This window comes from Myodes glareolus, chromosome 17, assembly GCF_982192425.1.
Source record: "Myodes glareolus chromosome 17, mMyoGla1.1, whole genome shotgun sequence".
Classification (NCBI taxonomy): domain Eukaryota; kingdom Metazoa; phylum Chordata; class Mammalia; order Rodentia; family Cricetidae; genus Myodes; species Myodes glareolus.
The window spans coordinates 62,890,563-62,907,623 of NC_142042.1; the positions used below are offsets into that span (position 1 = coordinate 62,890,563).

The following is a 17,061-nucleotide window of genomic DNA, read 5'->3' on the forward strand; positions in this document are numbered from 1 at the left end:
CAGTCTCCCTTCCCCGCCTTTGTGTGTTTGCAGAAGTTGGCTCATTCCGAATTTATCTGCTTGTTTCCTTTTAGGTCATTTATCATGTCCTTGTTGTTCCCTGTATTTCCTATAAATAGAAATTTACTCTAGAGGCTTGATTATTTGTTTTGTTTTAAAATACAATATGTATATATGTTGTAATTAGGCTGTAATAATACAATGTGTTGCTTCTCAGTAGGCACTCTTTGTCTCGTTGTCCATCTAGTGGTAGCGTGCTTAGTCAGTAGCTTGAGAGTTTACCTAGACTTTTCACTGCAAAGTTTCTATTGTCCATTGATAATCGTTGCCTTAATCAATAATTCCCCAAAAGTTGCAAAGTGCTGGTTTTCAGTTCCCTCATTTTTTTCATGTAACTAGAATTCTTCTGTAAGTAACTTCTACTTATCAATTAAGGCTATTGATTTAGTCTGAAAGGCAGTTTGTGGGAGAGAAATGTTAGAAATTTAATTCTTTCTTTTATTGACAATTTTCAAAGTAAAGAATTGATGCCTTAGTTGATTCCAGTGCTGTCTGGTGCAACAATTGTTAATGGTTTGTCTTTAATTAGAGATAAATTTCTAATTAAATGTGATTTAATAAACAGCATGTTACTATCTCTTCAGTGCTCAAATGATTGCATGTTTGACCAAAGGAAGTTCCTTCATGTCTGTTCCTATGTACTTTTGGTGCCATCCATTAACTTATGGGGATTTCATTAAAACAAGATATCTTGGTCTCTTATCTAGACATGTCCTGCCTAGATCTAGGATGAGCCCTTGCTCTACCAGTCTTGGTTCTCCGGTGAGAAATAGCAGTCAAGATCACAGTCTGGGTGTCAGGTGTCAGCACTGCTTGCAGGCCCATTTATTTGCCTGAACTTGATCGAGATTTTCAGGGAGACAGATTTCCGGTTACCAGTGATTATACAAATCACTCCTTTATATCAAACAAAAAATCTATCCTTCATTTAATCTACTGCAATATACCTTGGCAATTGACTGTAGGACTCCAGCCATCTTTGAAATTTTATGGTACTGGAATAACTGAAAAAAGTTTGGTTTTACCTTTTTTTCTTTTTCTTTTTTTTTTTGGTTTTTCGAGACAGGGTTTCTCTGTGTAACAGCCTTGATTGTCCTGGAACTCACTATGTAGACCAGGCTGGCCTCGAACTCACAGAGATCCACCTGCCTCTGCCTTTGCCTACTGTGCACTGGGATTAAAGGCGTGTGCCACCACAACCTGGCTTGTTCTCTACTCTTTTCAATGTTCTTTTTAGAAAAACTTAGGGTATTTTGTTGTTTATTTTTTATATGTTTGTATATCTGTGAATATGTATGTAAATATTATGTGTAAATATTATCTGGAAAGGCCATCAGAGAGCATTGGGTACCCTGGAACTGGAGTTCCAGTGTGGTTACTGGGAACTAAACTCATGTCTTCTTTATAAGTACAGCAAGTGTTCTTACCTGCTGGACCATCTCTCTAGCCAGGACCTAAGGTATTTTTTAATATTCTCCCTTCTCCATCATATTACTGAATCTTGTAGGTAGAAGCCATTTTGTAAAACCTAGTTGAGAGTTTTCTAGTTTTGATCAGTGCAGTATAGCAGGTTGATTTTGAATACCTGTAATTTCCGGTTCTTACACAATATGAAGCTAAGCTGGGTATGTGAGCAGATGCAGGAAGAAGGGATACAGTCTTATTTGGTTCAGTCTTCCAACATCTTCTAGCTGTTTAGTGAGCACCTTGTCTATGTGGGAAGTGCTCTTAAAAGCTGTTTGTCACTACTCTTTTCTGCTGTGTGCTTTTTTTTTTATTACATGTATGTAATTTCACTTTGATTTATTTACACATGAAATCTTTCAGTTTTTCTTTTGTCATGTTAGGCTCTTAGTTTTCAGAGAAGATTGGTTCTTGTGAATATGCTGCTTGTCAACGTTTTCTGACTTTCATGGATATTGGTGATTGTAATTCTTAGGAAAAAGAGGTGTCCCCAGTTTATAACATAGTTCATCTGAAAAATAGAAATAATTTGTGAATTCTGAATAGAATTGACAATGTTTTAAAGCCAAGAATTAAGCACAGAAATACACATATATAGATCCAAGTACTTAGGAGGCTGAGGCAGGAGAATCCCTTGAATCTAGGAGTTCAGGGTCATTGTAGCTAACACTGTGAGATCCTATCTCCAAAACAAAATAGTAAGAGTCAAAGGTTGGCAGATCCGGAGAGATGGCTTAGCAGCCAGCACTTTGGCTGCTCATCCAAAAGGCCCAGGTTTGATTCCCATCATCCACATGGCTGCTGATAACCACCTATGACTACATTCTTTGTGGTTCTACATCTTCTGGCTTCTATGGGCACCAGTCACACAGATACACATGCAGGCAAAACACTCATACGTATAAAATAAAATAAAAATAATTAAATAATCAAAGGTTGAGATCTTGTGTGTTAACAGCCTGTAGTAAAGTAAGCTAAGTCTGTGAAACTAGGTATCAGGTATGGTGTGATGACTCAGTGGGTCAAGTCTTTTTCCTCTAAGCCTGACAGCCTGAGTCTAGTCCTTAGAAGAGAACTGATTCTTGCACATTATTCTCTGACTTTCACATGAGCTCATCTCCCCCATCCCCATACACAGAGACATACAAACAGTAAAGTAAATATTTTAAATATTTTTTAAAAATTGTTTTCATGGGGCTGGAGAGATGGCTCAGGGGTTAAGAGCATTGCCTGCTCTTCCAAAGGTCCTGAGTTCAATTCCCAGCAACCACATGGTGGCTCACAACCATCTGTAATGGGGTCTGGTGCCCTCTTCTGGCCTGCAGGCATACATGCGGACAGACTATTGCATACATAATAAATAAAGAAATAAATAAATATTAAAAAAATTGTTTTCATTTTATGATCTGTCTTATAGAGTATACTTTTTTTGTTTTTGTTTTTTCAAGACAGGGTTTCTCTGTAGCTTTGGAGCCCATCCTGGAACTAGCTCTTGTAGACCAGGCTGGCCTTGAACTCACAGAGATCCACCTGCCTCTGCCTCCGAAGTGCTGGGATTAGAGGTATGCGCCACCATCACCTGGCAAGTATACTTTTTTAAGTGATATAAAACACCTTTGTTGGGACTGGAGAGATAACTCAGTTCTAAGCTATCCATTGTCTTTTCTGGTTTCTGTGGGCATCCAAATATATGTGGCATTCATTCACACAGACACACACACATACACATTAGTAAAAATAAGTTCAAAAAATACCTTTGTGGGATTAATTCATATTTGAAAAAGAAACTTTGGCACCACAGATGAAATATTGTCAGCTTGTATTGGAAGGCAGATGTTCACAGAGGACAGCTATATTTGGGTTCATGTGTTTGTATACTTGTGCAGCTTAAGGAGAGCTGTGGGCCATGTAGTTTTTATGAAGCCAGGATGCAGAGTGTTTCCCTTTCCCCTTCTCATGCATATACCTGCCCCATAGCATTGTCTGAACTTACTTTTTCTGAAACAATTCTCTCATGTTTAAACTTCAGGCTATTGCAGCGAAGGTTGGCATGGACAGTACAACAGTGAATTACTTTGCCTTATTTGAAGTGATCAATCATTCCTTTGGTAAGTGTTAATGCTGTTACTGTATTTTGTTTGGGGGTGTTTTATTCTAATTTGGACAGAAACTGCTTTGCCAAAGAAGAGCTTTAGGACTCATTACTTGCTTTCAGCAAGCAGACTCGGCAGATCTTGTATAGGATTTCTGATCACTGTCCATCCATCATCTTTTGTCAGTAGACAGCAACTTTGATTCCAAGGGAGCAGCCATCTTCTTATTTTTCTTCCTCTCAGTGGCCTAATACACAGATATAAATTGTATTATAAAGAATTTGGTGAGATGCCAGTATGCTTAGATCCTAATTTTATCCTTTCTAAGCTTTAGCCTCACTCTCTGTAAAGGAGAAATATAGCAAGAACTGTCTTTTGCAGTGTTAGAAAGCCAAGAAAGGACTTAGCAAGCAAGTGTAGGGATTAGGAGTAGTAAACTGAGGGTGGTGGAACATGCCACCTGTGGTCCCAGCCCCAGGAGGGGGGACGGGGAAGAGCCAGGCTCTTCGGACGCCACTCAGAGAATGGCTGGACTATGTAAATACCTTGGGGCTTGGGAATGGATGAGAAAGAAGTACTTTTCCGTTCTGCATGAATAAATGCAGTACATTGAAAATGGCCATTGGAGAGACTCCAGGTGCCCAATAACTAGGTAAGAGGAGAGGCTGCTCTGAAGACGTTTGGTGGACTTAGCATGTCCACTTTGATGTTTGTAACTGATCAGTTCATAGATCAAGCATTTTAACTGAATTTGGAGTTGGCATCCTTTGCAATCATGTTAGCTGAAAGACTTGTCATTCAAGCAATAGATTCAAGCCAGTGAAATTTGCTTCACTGGCCAGAGTCTTAGTTAGGAAGGGTAGATTTGGCTGGATATGCAGTGATCATGTGTTCCTGAAGTAGAGTTTCTTGATGAGTTTTGGCTGACTCTGAAAATAATGGCAGCTACTATGTTAGTCTCCTTGTGCAGCTCCTTGGGAAGCTTCTCAATATCTCTCTACTTGAGCTTGCTTTATTTTGTCTTCTTCAGTACGTAAGCTGGCACCTAATGAATTTCCTCATAAACTCTACGTCCAGAATTACACGTCAGCGGTGCCCGGCACCTGCCTGACTGTCCGCAAGTGGCTCTTTACCACAGAGGAAGAGGTCCTCTTAAATGACAATGACCTTGCTGTTACATACTTCTTTCATCAGGTGGGTGATAAGTCTTCCTCCTTTGTCTGTTGGTAGATAGCTGGTAATTTGACAATTCAGCGTGAATCCTTGAGTCTGAGTGACATTTAAAATACAGTGTGTCTTGTTTCCTAGGAGATGAAGGCTAGAGCTGTGCCGGAGTGTTTAAAAAGTTCACAGCTTTTAATCGATAAAATGAGTTCAGGGTTTTGTGTCTGGGAAAAGCACAATATCTGGGTTTTTTTTTTTCTTCTGTATTCTCATATCATAGTCAGCACAAAAGACTTCTGTGATGTTAAAGGGTATAGGGATTTCTCCCTACCAGCAAGTGTGTGATTCTTCAGTGGATACCACCCCACGCATCATTGAGTGTAATTTAGTTCTGACACTGTCTTCCTGGAAATATCAAATCTCACTGATCAAGGGCTAAAGTCCTCAAACAGCCCCCATTTTAGACCTCGTTACAAACTCTCTGAAACTACTCAACCCCTGGCTACAAATTGAGGTTCCCTAGACCCCTCCCCCACCACACACACTGCTTCTACTTTGAACAGTTTGCTTAGACTGCTCCCAGAGCTCAAGTAACTTAGTGCTTACCACTTCATTACAGAGGATATTTTAAAGAACGTAAGACTAGGCGGTGGTGGCGCACACTTTTAATCCCAGCGCTTGGGAGGCAGAGGCAGGAGGATCTCTGTGAGTTCGAGGGCAGCCTGGTCTACAAGAGCTAGTTCCAGGACAGGCTCTAAAGCTACAGAAAAACCCTATCTTGAAAAACCAAAAGAAAGAAAGAGAGAGAGAGAGAGAGAGAGAGAAAGAAAGAAAGAAATACAGTAATTACAGTAATGTATAATGAGCCTTAAAATGGTCTAGAGCATAGGAACTTCCATCTTGGGAGAGCTGGGAATACACTGCCCTTTTGGCAGATGAATTCTCATGTTCCCTGTCCTGCAAATTGGTCATGTTAAGTAAGTAATCCAGAGCTCCGTCTTTGGGTCTCTGTGTGTGTATGTGTGTGTGTGAGAAAGAGAGGTACGTGATACGTACACTCAAATGTGGTACAGTTACTATGCTTCAAGTGCCCGTACACAAATATGCTGAGGTCAAGGCAGCACACCAAGTTCCTTCCTATGTCATTTTCTGTGTTGTTGTCTTGAGACAGGCTTCTTCTTTTTGTTTTTCTTTTTGTTTATTTAGTTTTTTGAGACAAGGTTTCTCTGTAGCTTTGGAGCCTGTTCTGGAACTAGCTCTTGTAGACCAGGCTGGCCTTGAACTCACAGAGATCCGCCTGCCTCTGCCTCCCGAGTGCTGGGATTAAAGGCGTGTGCCACCACCACCCGGCTTTAATGTTACAGATAGTTATGTTACCATTTGGGTGCTGGGAACCAAATCTGGCTCTTCTGTAAGAGTAGCAAGTGCTCCTAAACAGTGAGCCATCTCTCCAGTCCTATATTAAGCTATTTGTATGTTTTCTATGCTCACACAGCAACTGAACTCTCTCCCTAGGACCTTCAGTGGGTCTCTTTATAGCCAACTGAAAGATAGACAAGGGAAAATTAGCACAGCCCCTCTAAGGACATGGCTGGTGGGTAAGAGCAGTGGCTTTTCAGTCTAATCCTTAACACTGACATTAAAAAGGTGAACATGCATATGAACTCACAGACTGAGGTAGCATATACAGGGCCTGCTTGGGTCTGCACCAGGTCTTCTGTGTATATATTATGGCTTCCAGTTTAGTGTTTTTATGGGATTCCTGAGTGTATCAATAGTTAGGTTTTTTGGGCTTTTTTCCTTCTGTTTTTACCAATTCCGATGTATTAGCAGTTTTTGTTTTTCTTATGTAATTTATTAGTATCCCTTAGAAGCCTGTTTGTTTTCTAATGAGAGACAGAAAGGAAGTGGACCCAGAGGGGAGGGAAGGGGAGGAGTAGAGGAAGGGGAAACTGTAGTCAGGATATATTGTGTGAGAAAAAAAAATCTTTATTTTGTTTGATTTTTCTTTTCAAGACAAGGTTTCTCTGTGTAGCTTTGGAGCCTGGAATTAAAGATGTGTGCTACCACTGCCCAGCTAAAGAAATCTGTTTTTAATAAAAGAAAAGGCTGAGCATAGCTAGGCATGGTGGCATACAGCTTTAATCCTAGCACTCTGGAGACAGTTCCAGGCCGGCCGAGGCTAAATAGTCAAATCCTGTCTCAAAAAAACCAACCAGATGGGGACTGGAGAGATGGCTCAGTGGTTAAGAGCATGTACTGTTCTTCCAGAGGACCTGAATTTGATTTCCAGAACCCATGTCAAGTAGCTCACAACTACCTGTAACTCCAGCTTCAGGAAGTCTGACACCATTGGCCTCTTTAAGCACCTGCAGGCATGTGCATATCTCCCCCTCCCTCTCCCAGACACATATGCATCCACATTTTTTTTTTTGAAGTTTTTTGAGACAGGGTTTCTATTTGTAACAGTCCTGGCTGTCCTGGAACTAGCTCTTGTAGACCCAGGCTGGCCTTAAACTCACAGAGATTCGCTGGTCTCTGCCTTCCAAGTGCTGGGATTAAAAGGGTGCAGCACCACCACTCAGCTGATTTATTTACTTCTCTGCCTGCACGTATGTCTGCAGGCCAGAAGGGGACACCAGATGTGGGTACTGGAAGTTGAACTCAGGACCTCTAGAAGAACAGCCAGTACTCTTAACCACTGAGCCATATCTCCAGCCCACCAATGTGATATTTTGTGGAAGAGACAGATGATCAAGATCTTGTCAAACCTAAGTTATGACATAGGACTGGATAGTTAAGATACCTTTGAGAAACTATAAAGGTATACTACTGGCTTTGCCTACTGAAAGCAAACTTCTGGTGGTCCTTATGGACAGGGACTGAGATAAAGGCATTTGCTTGATCAATAGCTGCATACCATGTTCCAAAAGATGTGTTAATCTGCTCAATAAAGACACCACATCTGGTACAGTAGCTGCAGTCAGAGTCACACTTGCTTGAGTTGGCAATAGTCAACTGCCATTCTCCGTCACCCACCTGCCTTCTGAACGGAACAGATAAGGGAGTTAAAATGAGATGCAGGAACCACCTCCCCTACAACTTTCAAGTCCTGGATGGTGGCACAAATTTCTGCAATTCCTCCTGGTACTCAATACTGTTTTGGGTTCACCATTTCTCTGGTAGACAATTCCAAAGGCTTTCATTTGGCCTTTCCAACCATAATAGCTCTTACTCCACAGGTCAGGGAACCAATGGGGAATTCTGCCAACGTCTATCTATCCCAATTATGCAATGTAGAACTGAAGAAATAACCACAGACTGCGTTCTGAAACCCACTGAACCCACTGTGAGTTGGACTTTAGCCAAAACTCCATTAATCACCTGACCCCCATAAGCCCCTACTGTAACTGGAGGGCCACAGTGTTCTTGTTTTTTCCAGGAATCAGTGTTAATTTAGAATGAGTATCTAATAGACCCTGAAATATCTGAATGTCTCCCAGTGTACAGTTACCCTTGTAAAAGGCCTTATGTCTGTCTGGAGAAGGACTGGAGAATGGCTAACAGTAAACCTTTAAGGTATTTTATCAAGTTCCTTCCTCAAGGGAACCAGGCTACCCCTTCATTCAAGGGGTTCTGGGTCTGCAAACTGGTTCAAGTCCAGTAATTGGGTCATAGACTGAGATTTCCTTCTGCCAGTGTATCCTTTCTTATATTTGTTTGAGAATTTTTCTGCTTATACAAATTGAGCAAAAATGCAGTAGGCTTCTTATCTGTTTCTCTTTTTTTCTTTTCTTTAAATTCATTCATTCATTCATTCATTCATTCATTCATTTATTATGTATACAGCATTCCCTCCATATATGCCTTCAGGCCAGAAGAGGGCACCAGACCTCATTACAGATGGTTGTGAGCCACCATATGGTTGCTGGGAATTGAACTCAGGACCTTTGGAAGAGCAGGCAGTGTTCTTACTCTCTGAGCCATCTCTCCAGCACACTTCTTGTCTATTTCAAGCCTGGAAACACGATGGCTGATTAGTTCATTCAAGTCATGCCACCATAAAAACTATTTTGCCTGGGCTACCCATTATGGTAACTACCACTACTTTGCCTTTGGTGACCTTGAAGTGGACATTGGCAGGGTGTAACGGGCCACCAACCAGCTCCCAAATTAAGACACGGAGATCTATTACTAGTTATGAATGCTCAGCCTTAGCTTACACTTGTCCCACTAGCTCTTACAGCTTAATTTAATCTGTTTCTTTTCATCGATGTTTTGCCTTGAGGCTCCTACCTTGCTTCCATTCTGTCTATTCTACTTTCCTGCTTCCTCTGTGTCTGACTGACTGGCTGTCCAGGGGCATCTCCCTGTTTCCCTCATTCTCTCTTCTCTCTCCTCCAGCCTAGAATCCTCCTACTTATTCTTTCTCTGCCAGCCCCACCTGTCTTTCTCCTGCGTAGCTATTGGCCGTTTGGCTATTTATTAGACTAATTAATTAGGCAAGGTGAACTGGTAACACATCTTTACATAATTAAGCAAATGTAACACATCTTTACATAGTTAAATAAATGCAGCATAAACAAGTGTAAAGCGCCTTTACATAGGTAAAGTATTATTTTGTAACATAAAGAAATGTAACACACCCTTACACAGTTAAAATAGGGAACAGAACCAGGAGTTGATCCAGTCTCTTAACTTTAATCTTGAACTCATTCTCTTTTCAGAGATTCTGATAAACCAGGTGTGGTGACACACATCTGTATTCCCAGAACTCAGGTCTGAGGCAGGAGAAATATGAGTTAAAGATCAGTCTAGACTACATGGTGAACTCCAAACAGGCCTGAGTGAGAAACTTTCTCAAGAAAAAAAAGAAGTAAAACTATTAGAAATGATTTGTACCTTAGTGTTACAACATCCTTGATTGCCGCTATTCCATTCCTTCCTCATTTCTGTGTGTGTGTGCATGTACGGATCCATATCTGTCTATCTCTTATCTCTTATATGTATGCAAATATATCTATACACACATGTGTGTGCACCTATTTGGAGAGAGAGAGAACAAACATGCGTATTTTATCCCCATTGCCTTAAGTTCAGCAGATCTATTTCCTAAATGTATTTAGGCCACACCTATTCCTGTTCCTGACTTCATCTGAGAGGCTTTCTTATTCAGCGTGCCCAGGGGCGTCTGCCTTTGGCTTCCCCGAAACTATGGTTACAGCTGCTCCTGTTCTGACTGCACATTGCACACTTACACTTGGTTGTGTCATTGTTACCTTTAATAGATAATGTGTATTCTCTCTTGACAAGAGAGTTCTCACATGCACCCTCCTTAGGTACTAGTTATTCTAGTAAATACACCTGTGTGGTGGCATTCACTCTGCAATGATGGTGGGGCTTCAGGTGAATGCAAGCTTTTCTGGAAATGCACCTGCATAATTTTCTTTCTTGGCCTTTGCTTTGTGATAGGCTGTTGATGATGTGAAGAAAGGTTACATTAAAGCAGAGGAAAAGTCTTACCAGTTACAGAAGCTGTATGAACAAAGGAAAATGGTCATGGTAAGTCTGTGTCCAAATACTTTCATAAAATACCCTCATTACCTCTTAAACTTCTTGTCCTAGTCAGTTTTGAAAGGTACCACAACCTGTTCAGAGGCTTAATTAATTAATTAATTAAATTATTATTAATAATTTAATAAATTAATTAAAGCCTATAGACTTTGATGCAAAATCCCTTTGTATCTCCCCAAAGTTTATTACATCAGAAAGTTAGATTATTATAATTCGGTACATAATTTTGTTAATAATAGCCAAGCAGTATTCTTTTGTATGGAAATTTCATAAGACAAAGCTGGGAATAGTGATCCACTTCTGTAATCCTAGCACTCTGGAAGTGGGGATGGGAGGACAAGGTTGTCCTTAGCTGCCTAGTGAGTTTGAGGGTCATATGAGTCCTGTCTCGGAACAGCACCAGAGTGATGTCTAAAACAATATGGGCTGGAGAGTTGGCTCCATGAGTAAGAGTCCTTGTTGATCTTGCAGAGGATCTGAGTTTGATTTCCAACACCCACATGACTGCTCACAACTGTCTGTAATTTCAGTTCTAGGGAATCTGATGCCTCTTCTGACCTTCTTGGGCAGTAGTTATACTTATATCCATGCAGGCAAAACACTCATACACGTTAAATAAATCTTTAAAAAAATCCTTAACATTATAATATAAATATTCTGTAAGAACCTAGTATTTGTAATTTTTTTTAACCTTTTAGTATTTATCTATTCTAGAGCATGTCTTAGTCCAGATTAGCCTAGAGCTTGGTATGCAGCCCAGACTGACCTCAGACTCTCAGAGTAGACCAGGTTAGCCTTGAGCTTATCTTGAATTTCCTATTTCAGCCTCCCACGTTGTGAGACTACAAGAACAAGCCACCACATTCAGTTACGTTTTTAACATTAACATTTAGTTTAGTCATGAGTTAGCAAAGTCATTACTTTTACAACTTATTTTTTCCATTTGTTTAGACAGTTATGCTCAGTAGAGCTTTTTTGATATATGATTTCCTAGAATTTTATTTGATTTAGACACTACTGGCTTTGTGTAATTATTTAAATCTAAATTTGAAATTTAAAAAAAATATTTAAATTTATCTTATATGCATTAATGTTAAGGTGACAGATCCCCTGGAACTGGAGTTACAAGCAGCTATGAGCTGCCATGTAGGTACTGCAATTGAATCTGGGTCCTCTGAAAGAGCAGTTAGTGCTCTTAACTACTGTGCTATCTCTCCAGTCCCCAAACTTGATTATTTAAAATTCATTCCTTTGGTTATACTGGCCACATTTTAAGTGTTAAATAGTTACGGCTGCCATGTTGGACAGTACATAGATAGCACATTTTCAGCATTGCAGGAAGTTCTGTTGGATAGTATTACCTAGCATGTTCTTTAAATGTTTTAAAATTAGTTTTTATTTTGTATCTGCTGTAAATACAGTGGACATTTTTTAAAAAAACGGTAAAAAATAATAAAAATAAAATATAAAGAATACTTACAAAAATTTCAATCATTTATAAATTTATAGTTATAATATATTTATAATATAGTTATAAATATATGAATTTATCAATTTCTCTCTTGGCAGATCACTTATAACTGTAATTTTTACAGTATTCCTTGTGTGTCACACAGGGCAGTAGGTGCATTAGTAATGATTCTGATACATTACGTGAATTATTTTTTATCTTCTGTGTACTTATCCATTTAAGTTAATTTATTAATTTAATTGGGCCAGGTGTGATCGTGTACACCTATAATGTCAGTCCTCGGGAAGCTAAGGCAAAAGGATAGTTATTTAGAACCAACCGGGCTATCTAACGAGTTTCAGTTTGAGATCAGCCTAGTCACATAGATCATGTCTTGACTTCATTCATCACCCCCAGATACATACACAGAGAACCATTAAGTTAGAAGGTAAATACGGTCAGCATTGATCTTAGCTCGTAGCCTTACATCTAGAAAAGATAGTTATTTTATCACTTACGTGATAAAAAATAATCTCTTTTCCATAGAAAGTCACTAGAAATGCAGGAGCCATCTTACCAATACATACAAGCAAGCTAAAATAAAAAATCAAAAATCTTATAATTAAATATTGGCACGATTTTGGCTAAGGGAATATTTCTGTCTATGAAATAATATTTTAAATCACAACTGTTTAAGACACTAGCACTGGGACTGCGTGTGATGGCACATACCTGCAGATCACTGTGAGTGTGCGGCCAGCCGCATAGGCACTCCAGGCCAGGCAGAACTACTTACTGAGGTCTTATTTCAAAGAGTAGACAAAAATCCATTGTCCTGGGGGTTGGAGAGATGGCTCAGTGGTGAAAGCCCTGGCTACTCTTGAAGGGGATGAGGGTCAGGTTCCAGTGCCCACATCAGCAGCTCATAGCTACCTAACTGCAGGGCAGGGGCTCTTATGCCTTCTTCTGCCCCCCACAGCACCAGGCACACATGTGCTATATAAGCATACATGCAGGAAAACATGCATATAAATACAATAAAAGTAGAAAATACATTTTAAAAAGCATTCTTGGAAGCTAGGCAGTGGTGGCACACACCTTTACTCCCAGCACTCAGGAGGCTGAAGCAGGTGGATCTCAGTGAGTTGTAGGCCATAGAGCGAGTTCCAGGACAGCTAGGGCTATTACACAGAGAAACCCTGTTTCAAAAAAAAAAAAAAAAAAAAGGAAAGAAAGAAAAAAAGCATACTTAAGATTGTGAAGCCTAAAGAGCTTCAGAATCTCAATTCGAGATTGGGGAGACTTGGCTCTCAGGGTTCTTCCATATTTCCATTAGACCTTTGGTTTGATCTTTGACAAGTGAGCCGGGAGAGCACAGAATTCTTTACAGTGGACCCTTCACCCATTCACCTGAACTGTATTGCTCTGCTAGGTACTACACCTCTCTCTTATTAACTACTGAACATTTATAAAATGTCCTTTACTATACTTTTCCTCTTCCACTCAAGTGGTCCGCTTACCTAAGTCATATGTAATGACTCAAGGTCATATTTAGCTATTCAGAATAGAGAATGGACAGAATAATTCTGTGTGCTTGCTTTGTTTTTAGGCGAGGTCTCCTTCCCAGGCTGGGGTTTCACTTGCTATCTAGCCAGAGCTGGTCTTGAACATCTTCCCACTTCCATCTCCCAGGTTCTGATATCAGAGATGTAGACACCATGCCTAGCTTTAAAGTTTGGTTTTTTAGATATATGTTGTAAATATGTTAGAAAATAAAAATTTACCTTTTCTAATTTTAAATTCATGTAACGTTTCAGTGTTTCTTCTTTTCAAGTTTGCTACAAATGCAGCAATATTAGGATTGTGTACTTGAACCTAAGAAATAATGCCAACCCGAGAGTCTCCAAAGACTGGGTCCCAGTAAGATTGTATCTGGCTTCTTGTCAAGGACACGGGTGCCCTTAGTTTTCATTCAGATTATCGTTAGAATTTAGGCCAATAAGGACTGTCTTGAAGGCCTTTTGCTTTCAGGAGTGACATTGTTGAATGCAAGGACAAGAAGAGGAGATCCTGTCTGTGCTGGTCCATTCCAGACTGGTTATGAAGTGTTCGCCTCATTTTACAAAGTGCACTCAGAGTGTAGTCCTTACCCAGTGTCCTAGTTACTTTTCTTGCTTATTGTGACCAAATACTAGACAAAAAGTGACATAAGGGAGGAGGAAGTTACCCTGGCTTACAGTTAGAGAGGGTCCAGTCTATCCATCATGGTGACAGGAGTGAGAGACAGCTGGTCAAGGCCTCCCTTAGGGACCCACTTCTTCCAGCAAGGTCTACTGCCTGCAGCTTCCTTCCACAGCCAACTGGGGACCAAGTGTTCAAACCCATGGGCCTGTCTAAGTCATTCACTTTCAAACCATAGTTTGTAGGATCATGTGACTTGTCAGAGTAGAGCTGGGGTTAGGAGTGGAGTCAAGGGAGAGATGGTGTCCTTTACTCCCAGGTGACCTTTCTCCAGTGGGAAAGTCCCCAGGAATAATATTTTCTTAATGTCATAGAGCTTTCAGAATATACAGAGGTTCATATCTCTTCTGGTGGCTTTTCCTAATCTTTGCCTTTATCTGCATGATGCTTAAAAAAAAAAAGAAAAGGAAAGGAAAGAAAAGAAAAGAAAAGAAATCTCTATACAGAGGACCTGGGTCTGGTGGACCAAGCTTGTGATTCTAGTACTCATGACAGAGACAGAAACAAGTTTAAGGCTAGCCTGATGTATTTAACCTGTTCCAGGTTATCCTATCTGTCCACATAATAAGACTCTACCTGAAAGACAAAATATCTGTACAGTAAAATGCCCTATTAGGAATATGTAGATATATTTGTCAGACAGCAGAAGACAATTCTCAGTGAATTTGTTTTATGTCGTATTGTCTGAGGTTTCTGTCCTGCTCAGTTCCCACAGTTGTTAGGTCCCAAAGAATCACACAGAAGTCTACATTAGTTATAAACTGATTGGCCCATTAGCTCAGGCTTCTTATTAACTTTTATGATAATCTTATGGGGACCTAAAGAAAATTTAGAATTATGGTCAAGTCCTGACTGGAGTGTCTTGTGAGTCTTGATCATCTCAGGCTTGAATCTGTTCTGAATGTATAACTCAGACATCTGGGCTATCTGTTCCTACCAGAGATTTCTCAGATGGTCTTCCTTGATCAAACCTGATTTTTATTAACTCAGAATAAATCCACAGCCTCTCATTTCCTGTGGAAACAAAAGCAGAATCTCTTCTCCAAAGTGACATACCTTTTGACTTCAATTTTGAAGTCAAGGTATTTTCAAAATACCTATTTTGGATTAATTTAGCAGCATTTATAAATAAATATCTTTTAGCAGCTGTTGCTCCTTCCTCAGCATTCAAACAATTCAAAGAGAGCATAATAACATACAGTATCAAGATTCTCTGCGTATTTTCCATCTATATGTGACTTTACTTTAACCTCTATTTCTTTTATTTTTACCTTTAATATTTGGCTTCTTGAAACAGGTTCTCTGTGTATCTTTGACTGTCCTGGAACTCCCTCTGTAGACCAGGCTGTCCTTGAACTCTCAGAGGTCTCTCTGCATCTGCCTCCCAAGCGCTGGGATTAAAGCATGTGCCACCACGCCTTGAACTCACAGAGGTCTGCCTGCCTCTGTCTACCAACTGTTGGGATTAAAAGTGTGTACCACCACACCCAACTACTCTCTTTCTTTTTTATTTAAAGGACTTTAACCTTTAGCCTGCATATATTTTTAACACACTGTAAACCATTTAGAGGTTTTCTTCATCTTTGACTCTCTCTTTACTGTATATCTCTCTTTTTTTCTGACCACATTTAATTTTTAATTTGCTAAGCAATATGGAGAGGATTAAAGCTGTGGCTTTGACGGCTGGATCCATCCCATTCCTTAGCTTTATGAGATTCCAGGCTCATGGCAGAGGTACCAGCCGGCTGGAGCCATGTTTATTGTCCCAACTCTATGGCGTTTCAAGGTCCTTGCCAGCAAGCAAGCTGCAACCAGTGTGTCCACAAACAACACTCAAATGCTCTCTCTGTAGCCGGACCTCCTGCCTCTAAGAGTCAGAGTTTGCACTGGCAGGACTGCCCAGAAAGCTGGCATTTTAAAACGACACAGCTTTTTTCCTGCTATCGCTGAAAATCAAAAAGCATGTGGTCAGCTTTTATCAACACCATTTAAGTGTTTCATGGCAGGACCTCTTAAAGAGCTGCAGGGTTTTGCAGCTAAAGCTGAGTCAGGAAACCTCTCTTAAATGAGAGCACTTGCCTCTAGCAAGCAGAGCAGATCTGAGAAATTGCTTCTACCAAGAAGCCATGCTTTACTCTATTCTTTTCTGTCTAGAATTACTTCCAAAGCTCTGTCAGACTTTATGTGGATGCGGTTGTCCACATGGGTGCCATTTGTTGTCTGAGGTTTTCTGTCCTCCCACCAGGTCCCACAGGTGTTTAGCCTCAAAGAAATCACACAGAGGTCTGTATTAATGATAAACTGATTGGCCCATTAGCTCAGGCTTCTTATTAACTCTTATAACTTATATTAGCCCATTATTCTTATCTATGTTAGCCACATGACTCGGTACCTTTTTCAGTGGGGCAGGTCACATCTTCCTTCTGTGGTTGGGACAGGACTGGAGAAGAATGGGCTTCCTCCTTCCCAGAATTCTCCAGTTTTCATAGACCCACCTCTACTTCCTGTCTGGTTGTCCCACCTATACTTCCTGCCTGGCTACTGGCCAATCAGCATTTATTTAAAACATAATTGACAGAATATAGACAATTGTCCTGCACCAGTGTCGACTTTTTTGTGTGAAAGAACACACAGGACTCATCTTCAGGTTCTGCGACACCCACCTGCATTACAGGTTCTGAAGCACCCTTGAGCAGAATAGCTGTGTGTTGAGCCTGTCAGCATTTCTAATGACAGTGTTAGGAGTATGGATTGGATTGGATGTTGGGAGCCTGGGTTCAGGGCATTCTTTTTCCTTTACCATTTTATCCTAAGTTTTTAAGCACATAGAGAAACTGAAAGGATGACCCATGTACCACCTGCTATACTGGTTGTCTGTCTTCACCTTATAACCTGCATGCTTTGTTTGGCTCTGTCTTGTACTGGAGTTTTTGTTTTTTTATTTGCTTCCCTCTCCGTAATGCTGAAGGTTGAAACCAGGACTTCACACGTGTTTGGCAAGTATTCTTTCACTGA

At 40.3% G+C, this 17,061-nt stretch overlaps 1 protein-coding gene across 2 annotated transcripts in view; it reads left to right on the forward strand.

The window, feature by feature from the left end:
• The window catches only part of Snx27 (sorting nexin 27), an 83,066-nt gene that overhangs the window by 57,157 nt on the left and 8,848 nt on the right, over window positions 1-17,061 (forward strand). For both annotated transcript variants that reach the window (XM_085678010.2, XM_048427927.3), the window contains exons 6-8: window positions 3,554-3,632; window positions 4,648-4,811; window positions 10,254-10,343. In XM_085678010.2, the coding sequence (XP_085534136.1) occupies window positions 3,554-3,632; window positions 4,648-4,811; window positions 10,254-10,343 (333 nt within the window). The remainder of the gene's footprint in view (window positions 1-3,553; window positions 3,633-4,647; window positions 4,812-10,253; window positions 10,344-17,061) is intronic.